Source organism: Aspergillus ambiguus, assembly GCF_047715705.1.
Source record: "Aspergillus ambiguus strain CBS 117.58 unplaced genomic scaffold BDV59scaffold_3, whole genome shotgun sequence".
Lineage (NCBI taxonomy): Eukaryota > Fungi > Ascomycota > Eurotiomycetes > Eurotiales > Aspergillaceae > Aspergillus > Aspergillus ambiguus.
The window spans coordinates 1,413,673-1,438,764 of NW_027395516.1; the positions used below are offsets into that span (position 1 = coordinate 1,413,673).

The 25,092-nt window shown below is 51.5% G+C and overlaps 9 protein-coding genes across 9 annotated transcripts; 4 read left to right on the forward strand and 5 right to left on the reverse strand.

Moving 5' to 3' along the window:
* Positions 1-578: 578 nt before the first annotated feature.
* BDV59DRAFT_191059 (alkaline phosphatase) lies at positions 579-2,680 on the reverse strand (the record flags this gene model as incomplete). The annotated part of the gene is made up of 3 exons (XM_073691843.1): positions 579-2,218; positions 2,294-2,496; positions 2,568-2,680. The coding sequence occupies 3 exons, from the start codon at positions 2,678-2,680 to the stop codon at positions 579-581; spliced, it is 1,956 nt and encodes a 651-aa protein (XP_073552136.1).
* A 731-nt stretch (positions 2,681-3,411) lies between these two features.
* On the reverse strand, positions 3,412-5,133 carry BDV59DRAFT_88822 (cytochrome P450). Its single transcript, XM_073697283.1, has 2 exons — positions 5,028-5,133; positions 3,412-4,975 (listed from the first exon to the last, which is right to left on the reverse strand). The coding sequence occupies exons 1-2, from the start codon at positions 5,073-5,075 to the stop codon at positions 3,536-3,538; spliced, it is 1,488 nt and encodes a 495-aa protein (XP_073552137.1). The 5' UTR covers positions 5,076-5,133; the 3' UTR covers positions 3,412-3,535.
* A 657-nt stretch (positions 5,134-5,790) lies between these two features.
* Positions 5,791-6,538, forward strand: BDV59DRAFT_170477 (mediator of RNA polymerase II transcription subunit 31). Its single transcript, XM_073688418.1, has one exon. It carries the CDS (start codon positions 5,895-5,897, stop codon positions 6,384-6,386), a length of 492 nt encoding a protein of 163 aa, XP_073552138.1. The 5' UTR covers positions 5,791-5,894; the 3' UTR covers positions 6,387-6,538.
* An 803-nt stretch (positions 6,539-7,341) lies between these two features.
* On the forward strand, positions 7,342-11,418 carry BDV59DRAFT_88828 (uncharacterized protein). Its single transcript, XM_073697284.1, has 2 exons — positions 7,342-7,860; positions 7,925-11,418. The coding sequence occupies exons 1-2, from the start codon at positions 7,640-7,642 to the stop codon at positions 11,205-11,207; spliced, it is 3,504 nt and encodes a 1,167-aa protein (XP_073552139.1). The 5' UTR covers positions 7,342-7,639; the 3' UTR covers positions 11,208-11,418.
* A 244-nt stretch (positions 11,419-11,662) lies between these two features.
* On the reverse strand, positions 11,663-12,637 carry BDV59DRAFT_198761 (palmitoyl-protein thioesterase family protein; the record flags this gene model as incomplete). Its single annotated transcript, XM_073693213.1, has 1 exon — positions 11,663-12,637. The coding sequence occupies one exon, from the start codon at positions 12,635-12,637 to the stop codon at positions 11,663-11,665; it is 975 nt and encodes a 324-aa protein (XP_073552140.1).
* An 872-nt stretch (positions 12,638-13,509) lies between these two features.
* On the reverse strand, positions 13,510-14,971 carry BDV59DRAFT_191063 (kinase-like protein; the record flags this gene model as incomplete). The annotated part of the gene is made up of 2 exons (XM_073691844.1): positions 13,510-13,637; positions 13,717-14,971. The coding sequence occupies 2 exons, from the start codon at positions 14,969-14,971 to the stop codon at positions 13,510-13,512; spliced, it is 1,383 nt and encodes a 460-aa protein (XP_073552141.1).
* A 3,082-nt stretch (positions 14,972-18,053) lies between these two features.
* BDV59DRAFT_198762 (MAPEG family protein) lies at positions 18,054-18,579 on the reverse strand (the record flags this gene model as incomplete). The annotated part of the gene is made up of 4 exons (XM_073693214.1): positions 18,054-18,095; positions 18,163-18,228; positions 18,280-18,403; positions 18,458-18,579. The coding sequence occupies 4 exons, from the start codon at positions 18,577-18,579 to the stop codon at positions 18,054-18,056; spliced, it is 354 nt and encodes a 117-aa protein (XP_073552142.1).
* A 317-nt stretch (positions 18,580-18,896) lies between these two features.
* Positions 18,897-20,411, forward strand: BDV59DRAFT_88847 (uncharacterized protein). Its single transcript, XM_073697285.1, has 2 exons — positions 18,897-19,141; positions 19,189-20,411. Exons 1-2 carry the CDS (start codon positions 19,039-19,041, stop codon positions 20,295-20,297), a joined length of 1,212 nt encoding a protein of 403 aa, XP_073552143.1. The 5' UTR covers positions 18,897-19,038; the 3' UTR covers positions 20,298-20,411.
* A 695-nt stretch (positions 20,412-21,106) lies between these two features.
* BDV59DRAFT_191065 (uncharacterized protein) lies at positions 21,107-22,325 on the forward strand (the record flags this gene model as incomplete). The annotated part of the gene is made up of 5 exons (XM_073691845.1): positions 21,107-21,202; positions 21,506-21,631; positions 21,662-22,032; positions 22,083-22,231; positions 22,300-22,325. The coding sequence occupies 5 exons, from the start codon at positions 21,107-21,109 to the stop codon at positions 22,323-22,325; spliced, it is 768 nt and encodes a 255-aa protein (XP_073552144.1).
* Positions 22,326-25,092: the final 2,767 nt, after the last annotated feature.

Here is a 25,092-nt window from a genome sequence, read left to right on the forward strand (position 1 = left end):
AACGATCCCCACATCGGCTTGACCCTGTCATGCGAGATGATTTTATTTCTTCTGCACCTCTTCTCCAGAGATGAGATCAGACTGCCGGAAGGAAAGTCGCTCAATAATGCGGAGAAACCCTTCTATCTCCAACCTCTTACGACAGAAAGAATCCTCTGGCCCCTTTCAGTTTCCCTGTCCGCGACATTCCCGTCCGTCTGGAATGCGACCTCGAATGGTTGGATGGCGCGTCGGCTTCCTCCTGATCGACATGCTGATCTCTTCGTCATAATTTGTCCGACTTGGCGGCGACGAGATGAATGAATGTGAGGGACAAGGGGGGGAAATCCCGATGCCCCTGGTCCCGGAACCCAAGAGATATCCGGTAACATGTTCCTGGACCATCATTGGGGAGTCAGAACTTAAATATTTAGTGACCTCCCCCCTTGGGGGAGCCTGGGGGAGGGAGTCGGATCTGACTAATCCGATTAAATATAGAACATCATCTCAGATCCATTACAATATCTCATTCGAGCCACCGAAAGCTATGATACACGAAAGAAACAAAGCGCTTAATGCCCGTGCCCATACCCTTGACCTTAACCTTGCGTATCGGCCAATCCCAGACATTCCGCCATCGAGTAGAAGATATCGATGGAGTTGTACGTGCCCCCGAACAGCTCTTGGCAAGGACCCTGAGCAAACACCGGTACATCCGTCAACGAGTGCACCCCCTGTGCCTGATCCAAACCCAAGGTACCGTTGACCAGGAATCCGGTCACCGCGTCCTTGTAGTTGGCCACGTAGTTGTCGGATTGAAGGGGAACCGCCGGCGTGCGCGGCCCGTTCTTGTGCACCTGGTAGTTCTCGCGGTGATCCGGGAACGCCACCGTGCCGGCGTGGAGTGCGTACCGCGGGTCCCAGCGAGACGGGAAATGGACGCCCTCCGAGTAGCGCAGTGCATTGGCACCGCCCACTGTGTACTGGGAGAGCCCAGAGTTCTCGTAGTTTCCGATGGCCCGGCGCTTGTCCCGGTCGTCTTCGTGCGCATTCAGATATTCCGTGTCAACCGAGCCGGTGACGTCGAAGCCATGACCATGGTCCGCCGTCACGACGATGAGCGTGTCCTCCAGTTCGCCCAGAGCCTGGAGTTTCTCCATCGTCGCTCGTACCGTGTCATCCAGTTCTAAAAGCTCGCCCAGGGAACGGTCATAGTCCAGTGCGTGCATCTGCTTGTCGATGCTGGCGGCTTCCGCCATCATGAACCAGCCTTCATCCCCATGGCGGGCATGCAGCACATCGATCGCCTTGAGCGTCATCTCCTTGAGGCCTGGGAGGTCCTCCGCGTCGCGACCTGACCCGTCGGGAGAGTTTTTCTGATTGCGGAGGTTGTCGCGATACACGTTGCGGTCTAGCCAGGTAGCCAAGTTGGAGGTCTGGAACACACCAAGGGCCTTGGTCTGGTTCGACGCCGCCTGTAGGGCCGTCATGTTCAGACTGACGCTGTACCCCTTCTCTGCGAAGAGTTTGTAGTAATCCCTCGGGGCGTCCTCGCTGGTGAGGAAGTTCTCTGCACCAGCGCCGAAGAGAACATCGGGCCCGTCCCACTTCGTCCAGTCGTAGTCCGTGAGAGTGCCCTCCAAGAAGGCGCTGATAACGTGGTCATACTCGCCACGGTCACTGGTGTGGGCAGCCAGCGCAGCGGGAGTAGCATCCGCCAAGAACGCAGTCGACACGATACCCACTCCAGCGCCAGGGTAACGCCGCCGCAGGATCTCCGAGATGGTCTCGAACTTGGGATCGTCGAAGGGGTCCTCTGAGGAATCCACATAGACGTTCAAGGCGTTGACGGTGGTCTTGTGGCCAGCGTAGAGAGCTGTGGCCGAGTTGGCGGAATCCGTGATGAAGGAATCCATCGAGTGCGTCATCTGATGTCCCAGCACGGGGAATTTGTCCAGCTGCATCTTGGTCATGTACTTTCCGTTGATGCTGCGGTGGGCGATGAGGCGAGCGGCGGTGATCATGTTGGTCGTCATGCCATCTCCGACGAAAAGGATGACGTTCTTCGCACGACGCTTCGCAGGGACGTCACGGACAAACCAGTTGGCAACGGTTTTCTCCTTCCCATAGTAGGTCAGAGTAGCCTCATACTCGCCAGGCTCGTGGAGAGCAACGCGCCGGTACGCTTTGGAAGTAACATTAACGAGAGACGGCTTGCCGGCGTCTTCGGCGAACAGGTCTACAAAGGGACTTAGTTTCGATTCATGCATCGTTCTCTCCGGCCAGCTGATGGCCCGTGGGTAATCTCTCTCACCTTCGTACCAGGAAAAGTTCCAACGCTCTAGCTCGGGCTCCTCAACATTGAAGAACTTGGAAGCAGGAACATGTCTTCCGCCCTTCTTGGAGATGGTAAAACGAAAGTTGGGATCCGGTTGGCCCTTACGAGCTTCCGATCCGTTGATGGGAGAGTGAACCTCGAGACGAATATCGAAGTACTGACCGGGAAGGAAATCGGCTCTGATAAACGATCCAGGATTTAGACCTCACACGCTATGATCATCGTCAATGGCAAGGCAAAAGGCACATACTGATCAGGAGGGAAGACACATCCCAAATCTGGACAACCACCCAGTCGCTGGTAGGTTTGGGCAACTGCGCACGAGGCGAACAGCGCTCCAGCGGTGAAAGAGAGAAATCTCATGACGAGAGGTGATGCTGGCTGGAATTGGGACCGTCACAGAGGAGAGGACCAACTGTGATGTGCGATCAAGCCAGGGCTTCAGGTCCAAAGGGAGGCTTTTTATGTCGGGGCAGGGTAAGTCGAGAGGAACGATGCCAAGACGAGAGGGCCATGACCAAGATATGACTGCAGATGCTACGGTCCGGGGTCTAGGCAAATAAGCGCACGGCATCACTCACACGTGCAGGGGAAATTGAGGGGCTTTGGCAGCCTGGACGAACCGGGATCGAGGCGGTTGGCGATGACGGCGGGATGAGCCAAGACAGTCCGTCTTGGCCCGCCAAGAGCACGTGGTGAGCTGTAATCGAGAGATTCGTCTTGGCCGAGAGAGAATTCGGACTGGTGACATACGAGCGATATACTTGTTGGTCGGGTCAATGGTCGCTCGGCTCGGATATCCCTATGTCGGCGTGGTTGGTGAGGAATCAAAGGTGGATGGTCCACTGCTATCTGACATCCCCAGATCTACTGGAATCGGATGAGATACTCGTAGCCGTTGATCATCGATCGTTCCTGCAGGTTCACGGAGAACTTGTGCCTGGGGGTCCTCAACGGAGATCTCCAGAGGGCGATCACTAACGTACAATCATCTCGTACTTCTAGAGGATATACGGAGTAATGCAGCATAGTTCAGAAAATTATCAGGGGGAAAAGAGGTAGAAACGCCCGAGGAAATTTTAAGCTAACGTGGGGGCCAACATTGGCCAACCATAGGAGAAACTCGCCTGTCCTTATGGGTATCTGGAAATTAAAACGCGATAGAGACCCGTTGGACGCCCATCCCAACCCAGGCGCCCGAGCCAAATCATGATTCCCTCATTGGAACCTCCGATGCAGCCCCAAAGACACCTCCATAGGCTGAACATCCCAAAACCAGAAAACGTTTTGCTCCGGCCACGCAGGTAGCTGCTTTCCCGGAGGTATACTGATGTCGAAGTTCCACAGCAACTTAGCCAGCGTCAGCTTTAGTTCAAGCCAGGCCAACGGCTCACCAAAATTTCGTCGAGACCCAAGCCCGAATGGGTAAAAAGCCTCCTGGTTCGCGGTATCGATGATCGTTCGACCGCCTGTCCCGCCAGCCCCTTTGGCATGTAACCATCTCTCGGGGACAAACTCCGAAGGACAGGCAAAGTTCCTTGGGTTCATGAACTGCACCCAACATCCCGTCGACACGGTCGTCTTTGAGGGTACAGAGCACCCGGCCACAACCAAGCCATCGGCAGGAACCCGTCGACGTAGTCCATCCGGGACTGGTGGGGCGATACGCAGTCCTTCCATGACCACCGCGTGCAGATAGGACAATGAACGGGTGGTGTCGCCATTGATTTCGGCCTCGCTGTTGAAAGATCCACGGATTTCCTGGACGAGTTTGTCGTGCTTGGAGGGGTTACGCAGAAGGTAATTCAAGGTCCCCGCCAGAACAGCGGCTATAGGCCCACTGTTGGCCATGATCGCTTGTATCGAAGCCTGCTCTATTTCAGTGATGGTGATGTCATTGTCTAATTGATCTTGTTGGGCCGGTAGTGTCTCTCGTTGCCGTGATAGACGCTCCGCAGCTTTTCTCCTGCAGAGTTCGTGTACAGCCGTCGACCTTGTGTCCAAAAGGGACAGAAGATGGGAGAAGAAGCCAGAAAAAGGGTAAAAGGCAATGGCCGTTGGAGGCATCTTTTCCCTGTATGAAAATGCATATTCCAGCACTATATTGCCCTGTCCACTCTCCAAACATCCAAAACCGCTACCCCAGATGATTTCAGCGGCGATATCAAAGCTAGCCAACTTGAGCCACTTGACTATATCCAGAGCTGAGTTATCATGCTCTTTCGTCGATATAGATGATTTTAAGCTTGCGATTAGCTTCTCCACAGCCTGCACCACGATCGGCTCATAGCTGTCCGTGGAAGCTTCGGAAAAAGCTGGCCCAGATATTTCTTGCACATTGGGATGTATACGGATGGGAGAGGTGAGAACATCATCAACGGAAGACCCCGTTGCTCTTGATTGCAATTGAGAGAGCCGATCCAGGGTCTGGTTGAGATAGATGTCTTTCCACGCAGCAGGATCGTCGAACGACAGCTCATCTGGTGCGACGCGCACGACGGGGCCGTACTTGTCATGGTAGGCTTTTATCTTGCGTGGAAGTTCGCCGCGGAGCATTTTCCAGAGGAATGGGATGCGGGATGCGCACCATAATGAGGGGCCTGGGAACCTGGCGAGGGGATGGAAGTACAGGTTGTAGACCACCTTGTTGAAGACGCACTGTATACCAAGTCAGTTGGCGACAGCCTTATGGGAGAGAAACATCACCTACCAAAACGACCAGACAGAAAACGAGACTCGAGATCAAAGTCAAGGCCATTATGGACGCGAGCGAAGGTGAAAGTGACGGCGGAAGCGGAGTAAGCTGTCACCCACCAGGCTTTGTACGCCAGCATGCGACAAGCGGCCAACCAGGGCGATTCGGCGGCCAACAAGAACGCTGATCGACAGGCATTATACGGGTGGACAATTTATCCTTCAGCCTCACCTATGTTCCATAAATCTGGGGTAGATTTTGATCGGCAATTTTTTTTTTGGGGCTGACACTCGAGATATTCCTTGTCTCCGTCACGGTGGATGAGGTAGTTAGATGACTAGGATGGCAATGGTCTGGGTGGACGAGTACATTTGTGGCTGGCTTCAGAATATCTATAGTTAGATTCTCACTCGATCTGATCAGGCAGGGAGACTTGTGTCAACTGGCGATCGTATCTTGTATCGAAACCAACAAGAGTGGTTGATGTCCACACGGCTACAGTTGGATATTCAAGAATATATCGATCGGTAGAGACACACTGTGACTGTGACTGACTCGTCTCCGTGGGGAAAAAAAAAAAAAAAAAAAAGAAAAAAGAAAAGAAGGCTTTTCGAGAACTGAGAAGCCCCCTTAAGGGATCGAGATACGAGTGTCTTCGTAGGGAGTGTTTGAACAATGGACGCGATGACAATGAGGATGTTGGCGGGAAAGTGGGTCAGTGATATTGACCCGCGAGGACATCATCGTCATGGTTGCTCCCTCTCCCTCTCCACGCTCTCAGCCTTTCTCCTCCCTTCTCCCCACCAGAAGCAATCCCGGACATAACCTCAAGTCAATTGTACATAATTGGATATTTATTTCCTGAACACACACGCACACACGATGGACCCCCAGGCCGCTGGTGATCAAGCGCAACAGCCCCCTCCACCCACCCTCACGCACCCGCGTTTTACGCTCGAACTCGAATTCGTCTCCTCTCTCGCAAACCCATACTACCTGTCGCATTTGGCCGTCAACTATCCCAATCTTCTGGGAATCAATAAATCAGGGGACGACAGCGACCTCAACAGTAGCGGTGATCCGGACGCGCAGGCCTTTGCGGCGTACCTGGCTTACCTCTACTCTTACTGGAAAACACCCGAGTACGCGCAGTTCCTGACGCACCCGGGCGCGACTCTACGTGCCCTACGCCTCCTCCAAGAAGATACTTTCCGACGTGACATCATCCGCCCGCAAGTGATCGAAGGGTTGGCGGGGACGGGCATCGATACCGACCAGGGTGGAATGGCAGCAGAACCAACGAATGCTGGGGAAGTGGAAGGAGAACAGACCAAGGGCAATGCGGATCAGCCGGATGGGAGCACGAAGACATGAGTCAACCTTATTCGCCAGGCAACCCTTCACAGTGCTCCCCAAGGGGTCCATGATAGGCTCACGGGCTGGCCCAAAAAGGCAAGCGTTGCGTGTGGGATTCTGATAGGATCTACGTTTGGGGTTTAGGGCTTTCTTTCTATTCAGCGGGGGGAACGATTCTTTGCCTTTTTGCTGCTTTCCTAGATTGGGGGTGAACGCTGTTAGAACGTCGACTGCCGTTGGTTCATGACCGAGTACAGAGCGTCATGTGCGACCGAGGTACGTATCCTATTGATCGTCGACGGCATCGGTTACTGTGTGGGAGCCACAAGACTGGTACGAGGACCCAGCAGCTAGCGCGCTCTCTCTGGGATCATCGTGTTATCATCGCACGTTGTTGACCTACCTGAAATGCGGGGAGTTGGAGCCGTGATGTTGAGCATCCACTATTGGAAAGGGTACGAAATCCAGGAGCAGGCAAAGGAGTATACAACAATAGAATTGGGTACGTCGAGAACTGATCAGGAACCCGACGATGGGAGATGGGCCTATATGACTTCTATTGCTGTATTCGAAGCTGTTCGTGCATGGTCTCACAGACCATCTCCTTTTGCGGCGCCAACGGTGCGGATGACGTTTGCGGGTATCTCATACATATGGCATACAAGAATGCGATAGAAAAATTCCACAAGAAGAATATCCGCAATAGAGTGGCGGAGAGAAGAATCCAGGACGAGAGAAATGCAGATAGCATTGACCCTGACCATCGCAATAATCGTAAATAATGCTAAATGCGCCCCCCCTGGTGAGCGGTCGTCGATCGTGATGGGGCGGACAGGCTGATTTCCCGACTGCCGCGCTGCTGCTCTTCCCCGTGCTCTCACTCTCTCTCGCTCTCTTCCTCGCCAGCATCTGCCCTCCCCTGTCCCTCTTTTCCCTCTTCTTCTTCCCCCCCTCTGCAGTCGACCTGCTTTACCCCTCTTGCTTCGTCTACTTACCCATGGATTAATTTCAATCCTGCGTGTGCTGGTCCTGACGTGGATACTATCTCTTCTCTTTCGCCTCCCAACTTCCACTCTGGCCCTCCCGTCGCGCAGCAACACCAACCTACCCCCCCTGACTTCATGCTGGGAGAGTCATCTCTTTCCCGTCCGTTTAATACAGATTCCTCGGAGTTCTCCTGCTCAGACCCTCCGGAAGTGCGCGTCCGCTTCCTCCCTCTCCCTCGTTAGAATCAATACGTCCCCGGTGCTGGATCATCACCTCAACCAGCTATGCCAATGGAGGGCGTTCGCCAAAAATGTCGGCCGAAGCATCAGGTCTTGGTTTTGAAATGCTATCCTCAATATCAAAAAGGTGTTCAGGCCGTCAAGCCCAATTCCAGTGAACTTTCTTACATGCTCTACTATGTGAGCACACGTCGCAGCAAACTGACCAAGGTTGGCGCCTTTTTGGAGAAAAGGGCCGCACGGGACGTGTGGCGCCGCAAGCTAGGGTGAGACTGCTTTTACATAACGAAGCGTGGCGTGTGGTGATGCTAACCCGGCTATCGCGCATAGAAATGTACAGGTTACGCTTCAGATCCTCAGCGCCCTTATTGAAAAGCTCCCCCGCGACTTACCGATCTACGCTCGTTCCGTCATGACCGTAATCGAGACCGTCATCCGCTCCCGTGATATCTCGATGGTGGAGGATTCGATCGCGACCTTCGAGACCTTCTGTCGACACCAGGATATGGCCGCCTTGTCTGCGGAACAAGACTTTGCGAAACAATACCGGGAAGTCGTGCGGACTTACGCCAGCTTTGCCGATGTAGATCCGATCACGCAGACAAAAGCCTACACAAGCCCGCCGTTGGCCATTCGGTGGAGAAACGCTGGACTTCGGGCGATCAAAGCTGTCGTGGGTTCCGAGGCGGGTCTGGCCACAGATGGGGGTGATTCATTGAGAATCATTCTGCCTGTCATTCTGGAGAATCTGTACAACGGGGAGGACAACTTGCTGGCCAATTTGGAACCGATGCTTCATGACTCCGAAAAAGCTGAGCCGGGCCTTCAACGAATGCGGCGCACGAGCACCACCACCGTACAGACGGTCGACACCGCAGAGGGAGATCCCGCGTTAGCCTCACAGAGCCCGGCAGACATGGATAGAAAGGCTGAGATGGATGTGAGGCTGCTTGCGCTGCGCTGCTTGGAGAGGATAGTGGTTACCGGGAGCAGCCGTGGTCAGATCCGTGTTACGACAAAAGTTGTCCTGGATTTCATCTTGCGCAAAGGTCGTATGAACAGTCACCTGCTGTCACTGAATACCGAGGATAACTGGGCCACCACGCTCGTTGAGTTGATTGCGAAATGGTGTCCTGTGCAGGTCCGATTCATTATCCTAGTCGCCGCCATGGATTTTCTGCACGGCATCAAACCGACGGAAGAGTCTTTGAATGAGTCCTCCACCATAATATACATGATCGACCGGCTGTTGAAGTCACCAGTCAATATGATCGGCCTCAGTGTGATTGATGTTCTGCTCGGTCTCATGCACTATATGTCATCGTTGGTATCTCCGCCCCAAGGAGAGAAATCGACAGGTGGGTCAGCGGAGAAACAGAATGGTCCCCGCGAGCAGACAGAACCCACAGGCAAGAGAAAGGAGCTGCTGTCTCTCCTGCAGAGTTGTATCGGGGACCTTACCACCCACGTTTACTATGGCGACCAGGTTGTGGACATGGTCAGGGCGATCCTGACCCGCATTAAGCCCTCTCCAGCAAACGATCAGTCCCCGGTCACGGTTTCCGCCCAGGTCGATAGCCTTGCGAGCTCCACGGGCCTGTCTGGAGAAAGTACCGCGGTTGCATTCTCCATGCCCAGCGCAAAGATAACCGCCCTCAAAGCTATTAAGAATATCCTTCTAGTGGCAAATTCCAACAGACAAGCGGCAGTTGCTGGCACAGAGACTCGGCATCAAGTGGGGATTCATGTTTGGGAGGGTACTGAATTCCTCTTGCGGGAACATGACCGCAGTGTTCGTTACGCCTACGCGGATGCGTTCTTGGCGTGGCTTAGGCTGGAGACGAGCAAAGACGATCTCAAAGTCAAACAGTCACCTACTCGTAGCCTGCCCTCTGGACGGGACTTGCCTGACATCGCCGAAAAGCCGGGGAAGCGAAGTACTGGCTCTACCTGGAGCCAGAGAGAACGGGCCATGGTCATAGCACAATCCAATTTCCTACGCCTCCTCCATCTGACCATCTACGACATCGCGCTCGACTGTCCCTCTGACGAATCTGTCGTTACACTGCTTCACTTGTTACTATCAAGCCTAGTTAACCATCTCGGCGTGAATGCGGCTCGGTTTGGGCTCCCCATGATAATGAAACTGCAGGAGGATATCAATACCATGGATAGCCTCGACAGTTGTGCGAAAGTGAACGTTGGTAGCTTGGTTTATGGCTACCTGTGGGCTCTAACCGAGAAGTTCAAGTTGGACAACTCCCGTGTAGGCAATGCTATCCAAAGCGAAGTCGAGAAGAGACACAAGTCCGGCTTGTGGGTCCAGGAGATTCAAGTACCCTCACTCAGTCTCGATTACATTGCCCAGTCCGAGAAGTCTCCGGTCACCCGTGATACCGCCAAGGATACTAGCCAGCTGGCCCTGTTCGGCGACAGCACCGGGTTGGTTTCTCGGATCGAAGAGGCGTATAACGGATCTGCAACTTCTGGCACTCAAAGCCCACCAGGCTCTCCAGGACGGAGCTTTACAACTCCTGTGCTGGGACACGTCTCATCTACGTCAAACAACTCGAGAGGTATACTTCCCTTGTCAGTCAGGGAGCAGATGCTGTCTTCTTGGTCAAGGGAGACTTGCTTGACCGACGCGGAGAAAGAAAAGACAGAGGCTATGTCTCTTAGCGGTTCGAAAAATGGGACCATGGGGCAGCGCAATCTCATCTACCAGAACGGTAACGGGGACAGCTCTCCTTCCAACTTCTCGCGAGCGTCTATACACCAGGGTGCCGGAATCGCCGCTAGTCCGCAAGATGGCCGCCGGACAAGCGGGCCGAACTCGTCCGTGTCCCACATCAATGGCTCAAGGGATACGCCTCTTCATGTAACCGAACTCAAGCGTGTACTTTCCGTCAATCGGGACGATAAACACCGGCGCTCGAGTCCCCTGCGGGGCCGTCTCGACGCGTCCAACAAGAGTGTTGTATCTTCCAGCAGCGAGAGCATGGTCAGTGGCTATTCCTTGTCCGAGATGGACGGCGACGGAGGCTCAATCCAGCCTCAGCACACCAGAGACGGAGGGTCCCTGGACGACGATGGAACCCAGACGCCCAAAGCATCGGCTGCGGATTATAATGGAGACATGGGCAAGCCTCACCAATATCCGCATGACCACGAGACAGGGCCTGATACAATCCCACCGGTGCCCCCAATTCCCCCATCAATATCTATTCCGGGCTGTTTCCCGAACGATTCACAGCGCTCTCTATCTCCGGCTGATCGGCCGTCTACTGCCCCCGGGTCTCCACAGCTACCCCTTACCAATGGAAATTCGTTTTCAACTCAGGGCAAGTCTCTCAACAGGAACAAGAGCCGCTCTAGCACAGGCCTATCAGCAGCTGCGGGCGTGAACGGAACGGATATTCAGCATCCAGGCGCCGCAGATGACGCGCTGACGTCGGAGGACGACCGCGACATGTCACGTCGTGAGGTCCAGAAACTGCTGGAGGGATTCTTGTCGCCGGCGGACGCCGAGGGTCGAGGCAGCAAAGGCCGGGCTCGCGGAAGCTACCTTGCTCGACGAAGCATGGCTGGAGGTATTGGCCGCCCTCCCTATTGACGTTTTCTTTCATTCCAGTATATATTAGGCGCGCATGTTTTGGACATGCCTCGTGTTGTATATTCGTGTCCCATGCTTTCGATTTTTGATGTATGCACATATCCTGGCTTTGTTACTCTTCTTTCGTTCCAAAAAGGCTTTCGGCTCCCTTCTCTGTGTTATATTTCATCTAGATCTCATTTTTTTTCGCGGTTTTTCCGTCCTTTAGTGGTGTATTCTACCAGCACGTTGATGTTGCCATGGACCTGTGCGAGGCACACGGTCGCTGTATACTACCGGGGACTCAGTATCTAGATTGTACACGTCTCCTGCTGGTCTTCGTGATCCACAAATAATACCTAGACCAAGACCATCGTTTTATAGCTATCTTAAAGCAGCACACAATTGATGACGGGGGTATATCGTATGAAAGCATATGCAATATGAGAACAGAAAAAGCTCCGAACTACGCACGATCAATAAACACTCTGATCAACAAGCACTGGGCGGTCACCAGCCTCAGCATGGAAATCCACCTCGACGGGGCCAAAATACTCCTTAAACACAGCAGTCATGGTCTCCTCCGACAGCTGCATATGATTCCCAGGCACAGTGCGGAAGTCCAGCTTCCCCTGCTCGTCCAGGGTCTTCAAGCCCAGCCAGTCGTCCTTGTAGATGGCCCTCTCGCGCAGAGGCACGACAGCACCCGAGGCGGCCTCGACCTCCGCGAACCAGGCACTCTCCTTGGGGTGGACGACGGTGTCGTCCTCGAACATGAACATGGCGAAGCGGTTCAGCCGGCGCAGGTTCTCGCGGTAGCTGGCGTTCTTGGCGGGGCGCTCGTTGTTGATGTCAGCGAGGAAGTTACTGTGGTCGAGGTAGGCGTCCAGGTCGGCCGGGTCGCGGAAGTACTGGGCGGGGACGAGGCGGGCCTGGACGAAGGCCGACCAGCGGCCGGCGCGCAGCAGCGCCTCGGCCCCGCGACACACCAGATCGCTCCACTGGCACTCCTGGAACTCGGCGATGCCGTTGTGCTGGCTGCCGAACGTGACCAGGTTGCGCACCGGCGGCGCGTTGCACCGCTCGATGTACCCGCGCAGGAACTGCCCGCCCTGCGAGAACCCCAGCCCGTTCACCGCCGGCGCTGTTCGGAGGATGTTGTCCGCCGCCAGCTGCGCGCAGACCTGCTCGATCTGCTCCGTCACGTTGCCCAGGAAGCTGGCCTGCCGGTCGCTGCTGGCGGTGTCGCCGAGGTGGATGACGTGCACGTAGGTGCCTGGGTTTGTCTGTTCGGCGAGCGCGGAGATCTCCTTCAGACCGTCGCGTTGGAAGTCATCGCCCAGTCCGTGCCAGATCACCAGTGGGAGGGGTGTGAGCTCTGTGGTCTGGGGGTCTGGGATGGCGGAGGCGAGGACGGGGAGAATGAGAGATAGGGGGGTTAGGGGATGCATACGGGATGGACTGGAAGAGGATTGTGAGTCTTGATTCGAGTAACGTCTAATGGTTGCGGTCTAGCCTCGCGGAGACGGAGATGAAGGGATCGATGGAGGTTGAATGGTACCTTGATGTGGTTGCAGGTCAGCCGGGTACAATATTTAGGTCGCGCGGTCCAATAACTGCTTATTAATGGTCTTGGCGTCATGTGACTGTCGCACCACCTAATTTTATCTTTCATCCCGCGCGACCTCTTTCAACCTCCTTGATAGCTGTGAGTGGAGGAAGTTGCTTAGTAAGCTACACCGTAATGCGGGGAACCATGTATGAACGTGTACACAGGCCACTTGACCTTTCCAAAAGGTCAAGTGACCCTTACCCCCACACGTTGACGCCAAGCCCTTTTAGTAAGCAGATATTAGGTCGCGCGACCTAGAAATACCACTGTATTTCTTTTACCTATTATTTTTCTCTTTACCTTCTACTGCCTCCTATTCGAAATCTACTAAGCAATTATTACGTAGTTCCTAACTAGTACTACTGGTACTATTTCTATAGTAAAATATAAGCTTTTAAGCGATAAAAGCAATTGGATATCGCTTATAGGTATATCGGAACTCACGTTGGATTTAATAGAAGCCATGATAGGGGGGGTGGTGTTGGTAAGAGGTTGAAAGAGGTCGCGCGGGATGAAAGATAAATTAGGTGGTGCGGTAGTCACGTGATGTCAAGACCATTAATAAGCAGTTATTGACCGCGCGACCTAAATATTGTATCCGGCTGACCTGCAACCACATGTATGAACGGAGTATGAGGTGCGGCATAGAAACGGGAGGAATCTATTTCTGCTTGAAAAGGACACCGTCTTATACTTTATAGAATTAATACCCTAGAGATGCGGAAACCATTCTGACGGTATATACACGTGTGTTTTGTGGATGATTGCAGATGGAAGCGTGACAATCTTTCTCAAAAACTTGAGAGCTGACTGCCTCTCAAGGAGTTTTACACAGGAAGCTAGAGCAGTCTTCAGGAAGAGGATGGAAATTATACCTACAGCTCATCCAAAAAACTCATACATGACTCCGAATCTTACAGTATTCAGGCAGAGCCCATCTTACCATCCACTCAGATTCGAGGATTTGCGCGGTACTAGGACGATTCTCCGGCCTAAATGAGAGCATCGGCCGTAGCATGTCAAAGATAGCATCCCTCTCGCTTGCGTCAAAGGGTGGCATCCCACTATCTCGTCTGGGTTGTTGCACGCTGTCCTCAAACCGATCTCCCCAGGATCGGTAAGAGTTTCGGTTTATTGGCTTCCCGTCCTCAGTAAACTTTTGTCGACGTGCTTCCCATTTCTTCCACCACTCGGGCAGCAAGACACCAAGAACGTCGACATGTTCACAGGTCATATCATCCTCAGTAGCTAGAAATCCTTCAAACAATGGCCGCTGGGCGAAGATAGACCATATAGTACAGGCAAGCGTCCATATATCTGATTGAAAAGATAAACAGCTTTCGGGTTCAAAACGAGCCTCGGGAGGACGGATGACGAGGGGGGTACGAGAGGTATATTTTAGTTCCTTTAGGTATGAAAAGGCTCCACCAAAGTCAGAAAGCAAGATCCTAGATTCGGCAAGCATTATTTTCTCACTTGCTTCTCCAAGCCATATAGGCGTAATGCCGTAGGGTGGGACGCCAGGAGGAAGTGGATCACCATCCAGATAAATAACTGGCTCTAGTTCCGGTACCCCATATTCTTCATATAATTGTTCGGGTGACAACTGACCAAAGCTAGGCGGAACTTTAAGAAGAATATTCCCCAGATGAAGGTCTCCATGGACAAACCCTTGGGCATGTACATAATCCACAGCAAGAACGAGCTGCGCAGCCAATGCCCGGGCTACATCAAGCTGGAATAAACGGATCCATGAGCCGTCTTTTAGCGCAGACAGGCTAGCCCTCGCAGGCGCTGTAACATAGCAAGCATGCTCACCATTTGGACCGTGAATAGTAAACCTATCCAGCATTGAAGGAACCATGGCCTTGCCTAGATCATTGTCTGTTGGGGGATGTGGACAGGTGAGAGACGATATGATGTCCGCCTCCTTTGGATTTGAGTCTGCTGTAGAGACTTTTACTGCAACATACTTATTGGCTTCTTCGTCATGGGCTAGCCACGTCGTTGAATAAGTGCCATATCCCAACTTATGAACAACGCGATATCGACCATGAAAGTGGTCTCCTATTTGTACGGGATGATAGCCCCCTGGCCGATAGTTCTCAAGTCTTTCGACTCCTTCAAGGGGCTCGTATAAGCAACGAGCGCTAGACTCGTCATTAGTCGCCATTGAGCTGGATGTGGTGAAAATCAACGCAGAGCGGAGTTGGTTGCGCTGTAGTGGCCTGTGTACATTATGAAGGATAGGAGAATTAATTTCGAAATGTAACCCATACGGGCGTAACGATAGTTTGGCTGGAGACAACAACCTAATCATCGCCAATTATGCGAAGATGTCGGACATAAGAAGTAAAGTATCTCCTGTGCTGAGTTCGGCAAAGGGGTATGACGAATGAAAAGTAACGCGACGCGCCTTAGCTAGCTCAGCAAAGACGTGGACAATGATTCGGTGAAGCGGAGGGTGAGAAAGTCCGCCCTAGGACACAGCGCTTAGAGCGCTTATTCATTGGCTGACGAGCCAACATTTAACAGAAACCCAAGCAGTATTGAATGTACAGGCACATCCCTTGTCATTAATAGCTGCTAGGAATTGATGACGGTCATGTTATATGCCTAATGTTCGTTCTACTGCGGCCACTTAATGCCATCCGTCTGGTCATTTCTGAGATGTCTAAATCGTTATTCGATAGATTTATGCGCCCTTAAGATTGCAGGTTTTAAGATAAAACTGGCTATCAGACAGCAGGCTATAAAAGGAGGTACAATCTGGAATGAAAAACAATGAAGCTCAATCCTACAACTATTTCCCGTTACTTCGAAGTGTCAAGATATTACCTCCATCGAGAACCCGCATTGGCGATCCCAACCAAGCAGGCATGTCTACGGTCAACATGGTGAAATATCACTTCTACAATGGCATGGTCCCGAAAGACCGGGATCGACTACGCCGGCTTATGGCTTTGGCGTATCAGACAGCCAGAGACAGAAAGCTCTACCCAATGGCGGTTCTTATTATGTACACAGTCTGGATTCGACTAACGTCACTCATACAGGGCATATGTTCCCTGAGGTTCTATCGGATGCTAATTGATGATTTCCGATGAATTCGTAGATCTGAGATTTATGATACAACCAGTATCAATGGTCGATTCAAGCACTCTTAAACATCACACAGATGGGAATAAAGAATACTTGGATAATATATATGGGCTGGGATTTTGCGGCTCCCAGATAGTTCCCGAATTCCTGGCAGGTGGTTGACGTTGATCTATCCAGCTTATATAAGACAGTGAAAAACATGTACTGCGAGGTTGAATGAGGCTACTTCTCTCGCACGAATCATTTGCTGGCACGTCACACCTCAATGTCAGGCAAACAATACGCATGCATCTGATGATTGGGTTTCTTAGGGGACACGGCAACCAACTTACGTTGGCCAGCATGATGCGTGGGATAGATTTGTCACATATGGATTGGTGAGTTACACTCGTGACCGAAGAGCCTCTTCAAGGTAGGCGTCCCATAGAGTAAGACACCTTTGGCTTTTTGTATTCCTGTTAGAACATCTTCAGTTCCAGGGAAGGTACATGTGGTCCCATTGCACCTCTCCAACGCAGTCTTGGCTAAGACCAGCATCATCCGGCGTGACGGATTGGCCGAATATCTTCAAAGAGGACAAAGATGGATGGTATAACGGGCGAGACTTAGTAGTGGAATGAGATTGAAACGGAACATGTGGGGCATGATCCCAACCACGGGTGGTTCCGAGATCCTGTTGCATGTGTCGTATACTGTAACGTGGTTCGGGTAGCCAGCCACGATCTAGATTGCTCGACGTTGAAAGGGTGTCGCTGGCAGCATCGGGAGTATCATCGTAATGATGACCTAGCTTCTTTAATGTATTTGGAGATAATATATGATCATGAAACAACTTCTCCTGTCGTGAGGTGCACGTAGGAGTTTTGGGAAAAGCGAAGACCGCATTGCGTCTGCCTCTGTTCGCAGCAATGACTTGCTCTACCTGGTCGTCAATTGTGAACCGTCTGTTGGTTGTTGGCTCTTGATCTCTGAGGCCCAAATTCGATTCGCATGACCGGTGTGTTATCTGGCTTGCTTCGGTTTGTCTCTGTGGTTGAGAGGATCTTATGGGGTGACTTGATGGTATGCTTTGAGAAGAGGGAACAAAAGACGGTAGCTTTAGACTCGATAGAGCTCTAACAGGAGGATCTGGGAAGTCGTCGTCGCCAAGCAGCTCTTGGGTATTTGTGTGAGCTTGCAAGACGGATTCTTGATCTAGGAGCATAGACCGCGAAGATCTGTGAGAAGAAATTTCTTCAGGAAGTGTATGGTGTGAATGAAGTCTCCATCCATTGATTTTTATGTCCACTGTTGCAATAGCCCCATCGTCGGATGGCGGGTGAAACTCTCTGCGATTTCTTCCAAGGTCGGAAGAACGCAAGCGTCGGCAATCGTTCTCAGTAAGTTTTCTCCTTTTCCCGAATCTTTCTGTTTCATTGAGCGATGAAAATGATATCTCAAGTGGGCGTGCGACCGAAATACTAGCCCAATCGGAGGTTTGTAGAAGTTGACGTTTGATGTGTTCTATGCTGGTGGGTTTCTACCGGTTGAGGGTTGATTAGTATAACGCAACGAATGCCACCGAACTCTGGATCTGTCTAGTTACCGGTAGCTCTTCCAAATCCTTGACTGGGTCGGAGATATCCTCTCGTTGGGTATTGTGTGTCAAAGAGGCTGTTTGGCGCAAGTCTTGTGGGACTTGTCTCGACCTGAAGCGCCTCTTCAAGCCCTGGCTTCTGTTCGAGTGCCGGTGGAGACGGCCGCCTGTCCAATTCATGAGGCACCCTAATGAAGAGCTCGATCTGTCCTTAATCTATGGAATGATATAGGCATCATAATGAAGGGCAGAGGAGTAAAAGTGACGAAACGGCAAGTACTCTCGTCATGTGATTTTGCCAAACAATCAGACTCGCCCTATCAACAGACATGCTTCAACTCGTCTTTGCTGAGTGTTTAAGCCTGTCAATCGTCTAGTCGGCTTTGAAGTAAGTAAAGTGTCATTCTGGACTGTATTTATAGACATTGATGCTCAGTTCAGTTTCATTCGGTATCACTAAGAAGGCCTCAATTACGCACATGACTAACAGCACAGCAGGAGAGTAGCAAATAATTGATCAATGCACCCACTCCTATTTCATATCACTCTGTAGTATTCATCATTCTTCCAGCCTTGATTAGACCCCAGATTGGGATGGAAACTCCCCAAGCCCAAACACCTGTACGGAGATAGCTGGCTGCTTCTGACTTCGCGCCCATATAGAGCGCAGTATACAGCAAGCGTACCCCAAGGTACTCCAAAGAGAGTGTGTTCAAATCCTTTGACGGGAGTTTGGCGAGATTTCCCGCAAGCTGAATAGGACCTTAGCTGGAAGAAAACCCTTGAGGCGTTCGGCAACATACCATTGCAACTGCGAACAAAGGAAGGCCCTCCATGGCGTTTAGGTGTGCACCGCGGGCCTTTGCCAGTTTATTCCAAACCTGAGCCGGTAGATGGCCTTTAAGGTTGGTCAAGTTTTCTCGGGGACTGGGTGTTTTTGATGTTAGTTGCCTGCTTCGTCGCACAGATATGCCAACTCACAGGATATTGCTAGCCATCCCATTTGCATTGGCCATCATCTTGACGTAGTAGTACCCATGAGGTACGAGGCCAATGCCATATGCTGCGGCGATCGAGGGGATTGAGTAATTGTTACTAGCCATGGTCAAGGATGTATGAGAAGGCGGTAGAGTATGTCAGCAAAAGAGAAGTGACAATGGCTGATTTGTGTATGCATTCTAATAGACTAGTTGGGTCTATGAGGCCTTTTATATTGGAAGTGTCTCTTTGGGTTCTGGTAGATTTTGGGAGCATAACGCAATCTTTGCCGGTTTAGACCCGCCTGACTCCATGGGATGTAGCACTTTGTATGCGAAGTTAGACTGACTCTAACTCCACGGACTATTAATTTATCCACCTCGTGTTCTTTATTGAAGAAGCTCGACCCCACCTCGTATTACCTTGCGTGCGTGCGAATAAGCATAACGTTATGCGGGATCTCTCGGTAGGTAGTATTTAGGCCAACCCGTTATCCTGTCAGCATCATCATTCTTTTGCCCATTTCCGTTATGCGTTATCCTGCCTGATTACTTGACTAGACTCGTCGTTGACTGCTAGTTAAGATGGCGACCAAAAGGAAAAGCGGGGAACTGCTTGTTCCTGACATAACGGAGGACCCGGCTGAGCGAAAGCGTGTGTTGAATGTTCTGGCTCAGAGGAGATATCGTATGTCAAGCCATAAACAACAGAAGTCTATAACTAATTTTTTATAGGAAAGAGGAAGAGAGAACGTCTTGAAAGTCTACAAGCACAGATAGAAACTCACGATCGATCGAAAGAAGTGTCAAAGGCCACGCGTTCTCCGCCTAGAGGGAAAGAAAGCATATCTAGATCATCTGAAGAACCGCATGAGATAGATATACTGCATGGTGGAGGGAGTATACTGGGAACGATTTCCGAGCCAGAACCCCAGTCTTCGATGCCGCACGACCCGTCATCCTACACGGACCTCATTCCACAGACCTGGTCACCGTCGCAGATGTTCTCACTCCCCTCGCCAACGTTCTCACCGCGCATTTCCTCAGATCATTCAGTATTGACAATCGAACCCCTAGCTTGCCTGTCCCCTCCGCCCCTGCTCCTGGAGCCATTCGAACGGTCCCAGGAAGACAGCGAGGAGCAAAGCCTTGATGACAGACGTCCATATCAGAGTTGGTACAATCTGTCTGATCAGCTTCAGATGCACGAGTCATCAACATTTACCTTCTCCGATGAAAAATTGATCCAAATTCCATCGCTGGCAGTTCTCAATGCAGCAGTAATGATGGCTAGCCGACTCAAGATTAAGGACGCTCTTTGGGACATTACGGCGACAAGTCCTTGGTACCAGGGAAAAAGACAGACCGCCATGCAGCTGTCATTGACTCCCGAATCCCTGGTCTCGTCCTTGCCAGAGACTTCGTCCTGTGACGATCGACAAGACAGCGATCAGGTGGATGTCGATACTCTGCCGGAGCATTTCCGTCCCACCCCATCCCAACGCTTAATCCCTCATCATCCGATAATCGATTTGCTTCCGTGGCCCAGCGCCCGGGACAGATTGATCCAGGTTTTTGCTCTTCCTGTCGCAATGCGTCCTAAGGCGGCACAGGATCCGATGGGAGTTTTTCGATTCGCATATGACATGGAAGATACTGGAGGTGAAGGGTTTCGCATTCGAGGGCCGGATCCCTTCGATCAAGACAGCTGCGAGATCGGCCAGCTGATTTTTGAGCGATGGTGGTGGGCATTCGACCCCGAGATTGTGGAGCACAGTGATCGGGCAAGAAGGAAAAGGGGCGAAAAGGGATTGAAGCTACAGGCCGCCGGTGGCACTGATTAGAGCTTTATAGATCGCCAGGTACGTAGGTAGTATCAGTACCTTGGTAAATAGTATGTTCGGCCAATTTTAGGGTTTGGATATAGGGCGGATCGACGCCTCCTTCCTGGAACGCAGGTAGTCGCCCTTGTGGGACTGCAAGGGATGAAGTATCAAGGGATGCTTGCATCTTGCACGTATAAAACACGACGACCGACGTTGCCACGTTATCCTGCAAATTATTGTTTCTTTGCAGTAATTTCTTATCCAACTCGTCTTTGCCTTACACTACGTCATGTATAGGCTTAAGCAACTAGCGCTCTTGGCCATAGGGCTCCTAATCACTGGCAGTATGGCCAAGCCCAAAAAGACCACGACGGTAGGGATGCCAAACAATCTCATGATGTATTTCGGACTAATGCAATTTCAACTCATAGGTTGGCCTTGAGACCGCCGAGCGTAGCCGAGCCGTGAAAGCTGAGGTGAACGAATGTGTTACAGTAAATGAATAGTAAGCCCACTACGTCGGGCCGCAAACATAGTTTCGTTGACCAAGTATAGTGGCGTCCACACAGTTGTAACTCAACGAATGTGTCAATTCTTCAGGTGCGTCGAATATGGCCAGGATATATTATGTATCGATCTTCAGCTAACGGACAGCAGGGCCAACGAGTGCATGGGACACAACGTTATGCTGGCGGCCGGAGAACACCATTCAAATCCGGTGGAGGTTGGAAGTTTTGTATGCCATTGATATGGCACAGGGCAGGAAAATAGACAATGATTGAGAGCAGATTGGGGGCGCTTCTGTGGACATCGTGTGTCAGGGGAACATGAAATGCACCCTGTATGATAACATTGAGCTCAAGGTGATAGCAGGATGTGGTAATAGGCCGACCCGACTGGTTCCGGCGGCTTTCACTCAACGGGTATGCTGTCTTGCGTCGTAGCCTGAGCTGAGGTTCGGAATCTTATACTATCTTATATAATTGCTGCAGCAGAGCGAATTGACCAATATCTATAATTAAGTGCATCTCGACGAATGTAGCGATCCCAAGCTCAGATTTTAATCCCGTTTTACCATCCGAATTACTGTCCTCGCTGCATCGGCGATCTAAAAATGCGTGAAGGTCTCTTTCGAAGAAGCCTACGAAATCCCTGTTCTGGTCGACTCAAGTCGCGACCAAACCGCCATCACTAAATGACCTGAACGATACTTAAGTCAGATAAAGGAACCTACCAGCGAACGTCTTGAACTATCCAACAAACATGGTATTGGATATATTATTTGGTCGCTAACAGTCTCCGGCTGCCAGGGCATTGCGGACAAGGCTAAGGCGGAAAAACGTGCCCACGAGGTGAAAGACTAGATTGCCAATAAAATAAAGGATCACCGTGACCGTATGGGTGCCGACGGGGAGACACCTCTGTTCTACGATCAACCTGAATATGGCGTCTTTTGGAAGGAACGGGTGGAGCTAGATGTGCCGTTCTATCTACACCCGTCGGCTCCCATGGGAAATCACTTCAAGCAGTTCTACGAGAAGAGAAGGTATCTGGTTGGGCCTCCGGAATCATTCGCATTTGACGTGTCATTGCACGTGCTGGGGATGATTACCAACGGCGTGTTTGATCGTCATCCCGAGTTGAAGCTCATTGTCGGCCACTCAGGCGAGCATATGCCCCAGGATTTCTGGCGCACGAACCGTTGGCTGCGGGACGTTGAGTGTTCACTGGCAGAGTCACGGGGTGATACCATGTGCAAGAAGGACCTGATTTATTACTATAAGAATAACATCTAACTACCAGCGGTCACTTCTCAACCGAAGTGGTCAAGTTCGTTGCTGATTACATCGGGCCCAATCGGATTCTTTTCTCGAAGGATTCAGCCTATGAGAAAATCCAGGAGGGTGCGTCCTGGTATGATGATGACGAAGAGGCTCTCTCAAAGGCACTTGGTGGGAGAGAGAGAACTACATCAACGTGGGAAGAGAGAATGCAAAAAAAAAAAAGTTGTTCAAGCTAGGAAAGTATCATGAATCGGATGTATAGTGCTTATAAGACCGATGAGAAGTCGATATAAAAATTTATGGGTATTCTGATACCCCATACGGTCGATTCATACGCAGTAGTTGGTTTATACTCTTCACAGCAGGATCTCTGAGCAGATCCGCAGGACGGATCGATCCGCTGTTTTCCAGAATACCCCGAGTTTGCTTGGTTTGCATTGTATCACGTGCACTCGCTTCTTTTCCCACCGCCAAAATTGCTGGATCTTCTCCCTTTCCCTTTTGTCTTCTCGCAGCAGCAACTGGTCCCTGACAGCAATCCGCCCTGGTGGCGCAGCAGACAGGACCTGAGTGAGATTGCCAACGCATACGCAGTATGTCTGAGTGACTTCGCCTTGATGTAGGCAGAATTCTTCTCAGCAGACTGAGACATCTGACGAGGCAGGACTAATCGGAAAAGGTGAGCCTCCCTCTCGTTGATCCCTGAGTTCGGTATTGTACGGGTGGCGCTTCAATGATGAACACCATAATCCAAAGCATAGTTCACCTGAGTGTCTTCGGACCGCTGAACGACAACCTTATACCATCTTTCACCTTTATCTGATGCAAGCGTCACCTGTCAATACGATTCTTGTTTACATGTTGCCAAATCGGTCATGACAACCTTTTACTGACAGGCTGATGTGCAGGTATTACCCCTGGAATTGAAGGAGGAAAAAGAAAAATCGAAAGAGAATAGGACAATTTGGATGATCCCTCCGGCTCCGTAGATCTATAGGTAGAGCGGCCCGCGATAAAGGCCCCAATATTGATGCATTGCTGCCCAACTTGAACGGATCTGCTTGACGTTCCCGTTATTCTAAATTTCTGGTAATCCACTGTGGACGCTAAGGACTGCTTGACTGGAGGCAGCCCTGAAGTGTAGAGCAAATAGTAAGCCCCTTTTCCTAAGATGAAACAGGCGGGAAACCTTCTGGTCGAGTGGTTAGTCGCCTGTACTTTTGATCGCATCCGATGGCTCCCCTCCCTCCCGTGATATCAGCTGTGGCCGGTAGTCCACGAATGGCGGAGCGTCGTGGATGTGATGAGAGGCCGCCTCGCTGCAGACGCAGCGCAGCTATTCATGACTCCCCGAGACGAGCATGAGGTCAGCTTGCTTGACGTGTCGAGATGAGAGCCAGCCGATATTCACGAGGGAAGCGGGGCGGGGCGGTCGACGAGGATCGGGGCGGCCCTTTCGAACCGCTTAGTCTCTCTTTGTTTGCTCTAGGCGAATTAATCCGTCGCATTATTGCATCATGGAGGGGGGAGGAGGGCCAGAAGTGGAACGATGGTCGGTCTCACCGCCAGAAACAACAGCGAACAACAGCGAGCGACGGCCACGTCAATCCCTCCCAGTTGGGGAATCATTGGCGGAGAGCGCGGCGAGCAATCACCGCCATGTCGCGCAGGGCCAAATCATCGTGCGCGACACCCACTGGTGCTGCTGCAGAATGCAAGCCCCGGCACACGCTTGGACGCACATTTCGAATGTGCCCCTCCTTCGATGTTGTGTGATTCATCTTTTAAAAAGGTGCGGTTCCCCTCCTTCACCTGCTTTTCTCTTTCTCTTCTTTCTTTTTCCCTTGGTAGTCATCTTACATTTGATCGAATTTATTGTCTGGTTTTGATACCTTGTGAACCCATCCATTTCGGGTTTAGCTGCTTGGTGCTTATCCATCCCCTTCTATATACTACACCCGCCTCCCTTTACACACTGCACCTCCCCCCACCTTCTATACTCCCTCCTCAAGATACCCGTCTCCCTATTCTCGATTTCCAGTTTCTTTCCCCCGTGGATCTTGGAAAATCAAGAGACAGATTATATTTCCCTTGGCCAGACAACCCGCATAGGATCTCAGTCCACACTCGGGATAGGATTTGCCATTTCATTTTGTTCTGTCATCATTTCCCCAGGCTTTTTGTCTGAGCAGATATCGACAGATAAGAGGTAGTGCCCTTGATTCTTTTGTGATTTATCGTCCGTCTCGTCTTGTTTGCTTCTCTTGCATTTTTTTCCCTATGCGCCTGCATCATCGCACTCTGACCTCGGCCGCTTATCGACCTCACACCTCACCATCATTGGACTCCGTGGACTACTGTTGATCTCTACATTGCCGTGTTTGGATGATCCATCTCCGTCTCCGACGGACTTGCTTGATGACCATGGAATATGCTTTGTCCCCGGCACCAGCCGAGAGACTGGACACTACAAGTGTTGCTTAATGTTGCACACTTGCACTACTCCCCACTGGAACCCACTTATTATGAAACCCACTGATCCGGAAACATGGACACCTCTTCTCAATCCTGGAGTAGAGAATTGGATTTTGAACCTTGGACCTGAACCCTGAATACCCTTGGACTCTGGAACCTCTGCCATAAATGGATTCTCCCAAAGGATACTTCCCGCCGTCTGGACCCTGGATTCAATACCTACTGAAGGCCACATGGAACAACCTCAAACAATCTTGGAGCAGACGCCGTCTGCTGGTTGTCGACACTAAATGATGAACTCACCGGCTTCACCTCTCATGCCGCCGAGACTCCCTGGAAACTTGTAGTGGACGAAGATGATAGTATCATGAGTTCGATGACCCTGAGGAATCCCTGGCGCCATGTAGCTCTGCTTGAACGTGGTGGACCACAAATCACTTTGCTCTTGCTCCTCCATTGCCTGGCCTACTACCTTCTTAGCTCTTGGATCTCCGACATAGGACTGGACCGACATCCCCAGTGATGGGTGGACTTTCACGGTTGGTGAGCGCGCA

Excerpts from the sequence above, each read along its gene's own strand:
- BDV59DRAFT_88822 (XM_073697283.1), bottom strand. The coding sequence starts at position 5,075 with ATGGCCTTGACTTTGATCTCGAGTCTCGTTTTCTGTCTGGTCGTTTTG. Across the intron at positions 4,976-5,027 it reads TTTTCTGTCTGGTCGTTTTG|TGCGTCTTCAACAAGGTGGT; the intron begins GTAGGTGATGTT and ends CTTGGTATACAG.
- BDV59DRAFT_170477 (XM_073688418.1), top strand. The coding sequence starts at position 5,895 with ATGGACCCCCAGGCCGCTGGTGATCAAGCGCAACAGCCCCCTCCACCC.
- BDV59DRAFT_88847 (XM_073697285.1), top strand. The coding sequence starts at position 19,039 with ATGGCGACCAAAAGGAAAAGCGGGGAACTGCTTGTTCCTGACATAACG. Across the intron at positions 19,142-19,188 it reads TCTGGCTCAGAGGAGATATC|GAAAGAGGAAGAGAGAACGT; the intron begins GTATGTCAAGCC and ends AATTTTTTATAG.
- BDV59DRAFT_88828 (XM_073697284.1), top strand. The coding sequence starts at position 7,640 with ATGCCAATGGAGGGCGTTCGCCAAAAATGTCGGCCGAAGCATCAGGTC. Across the intron at positions 7,861-7,924 it reads GTGTGGCGCCGCAAGCTAGG|AAATGTACAGGTTACGCTTC; the intron begins GTGAGACTGCTT and ends TATCGCGCATAG.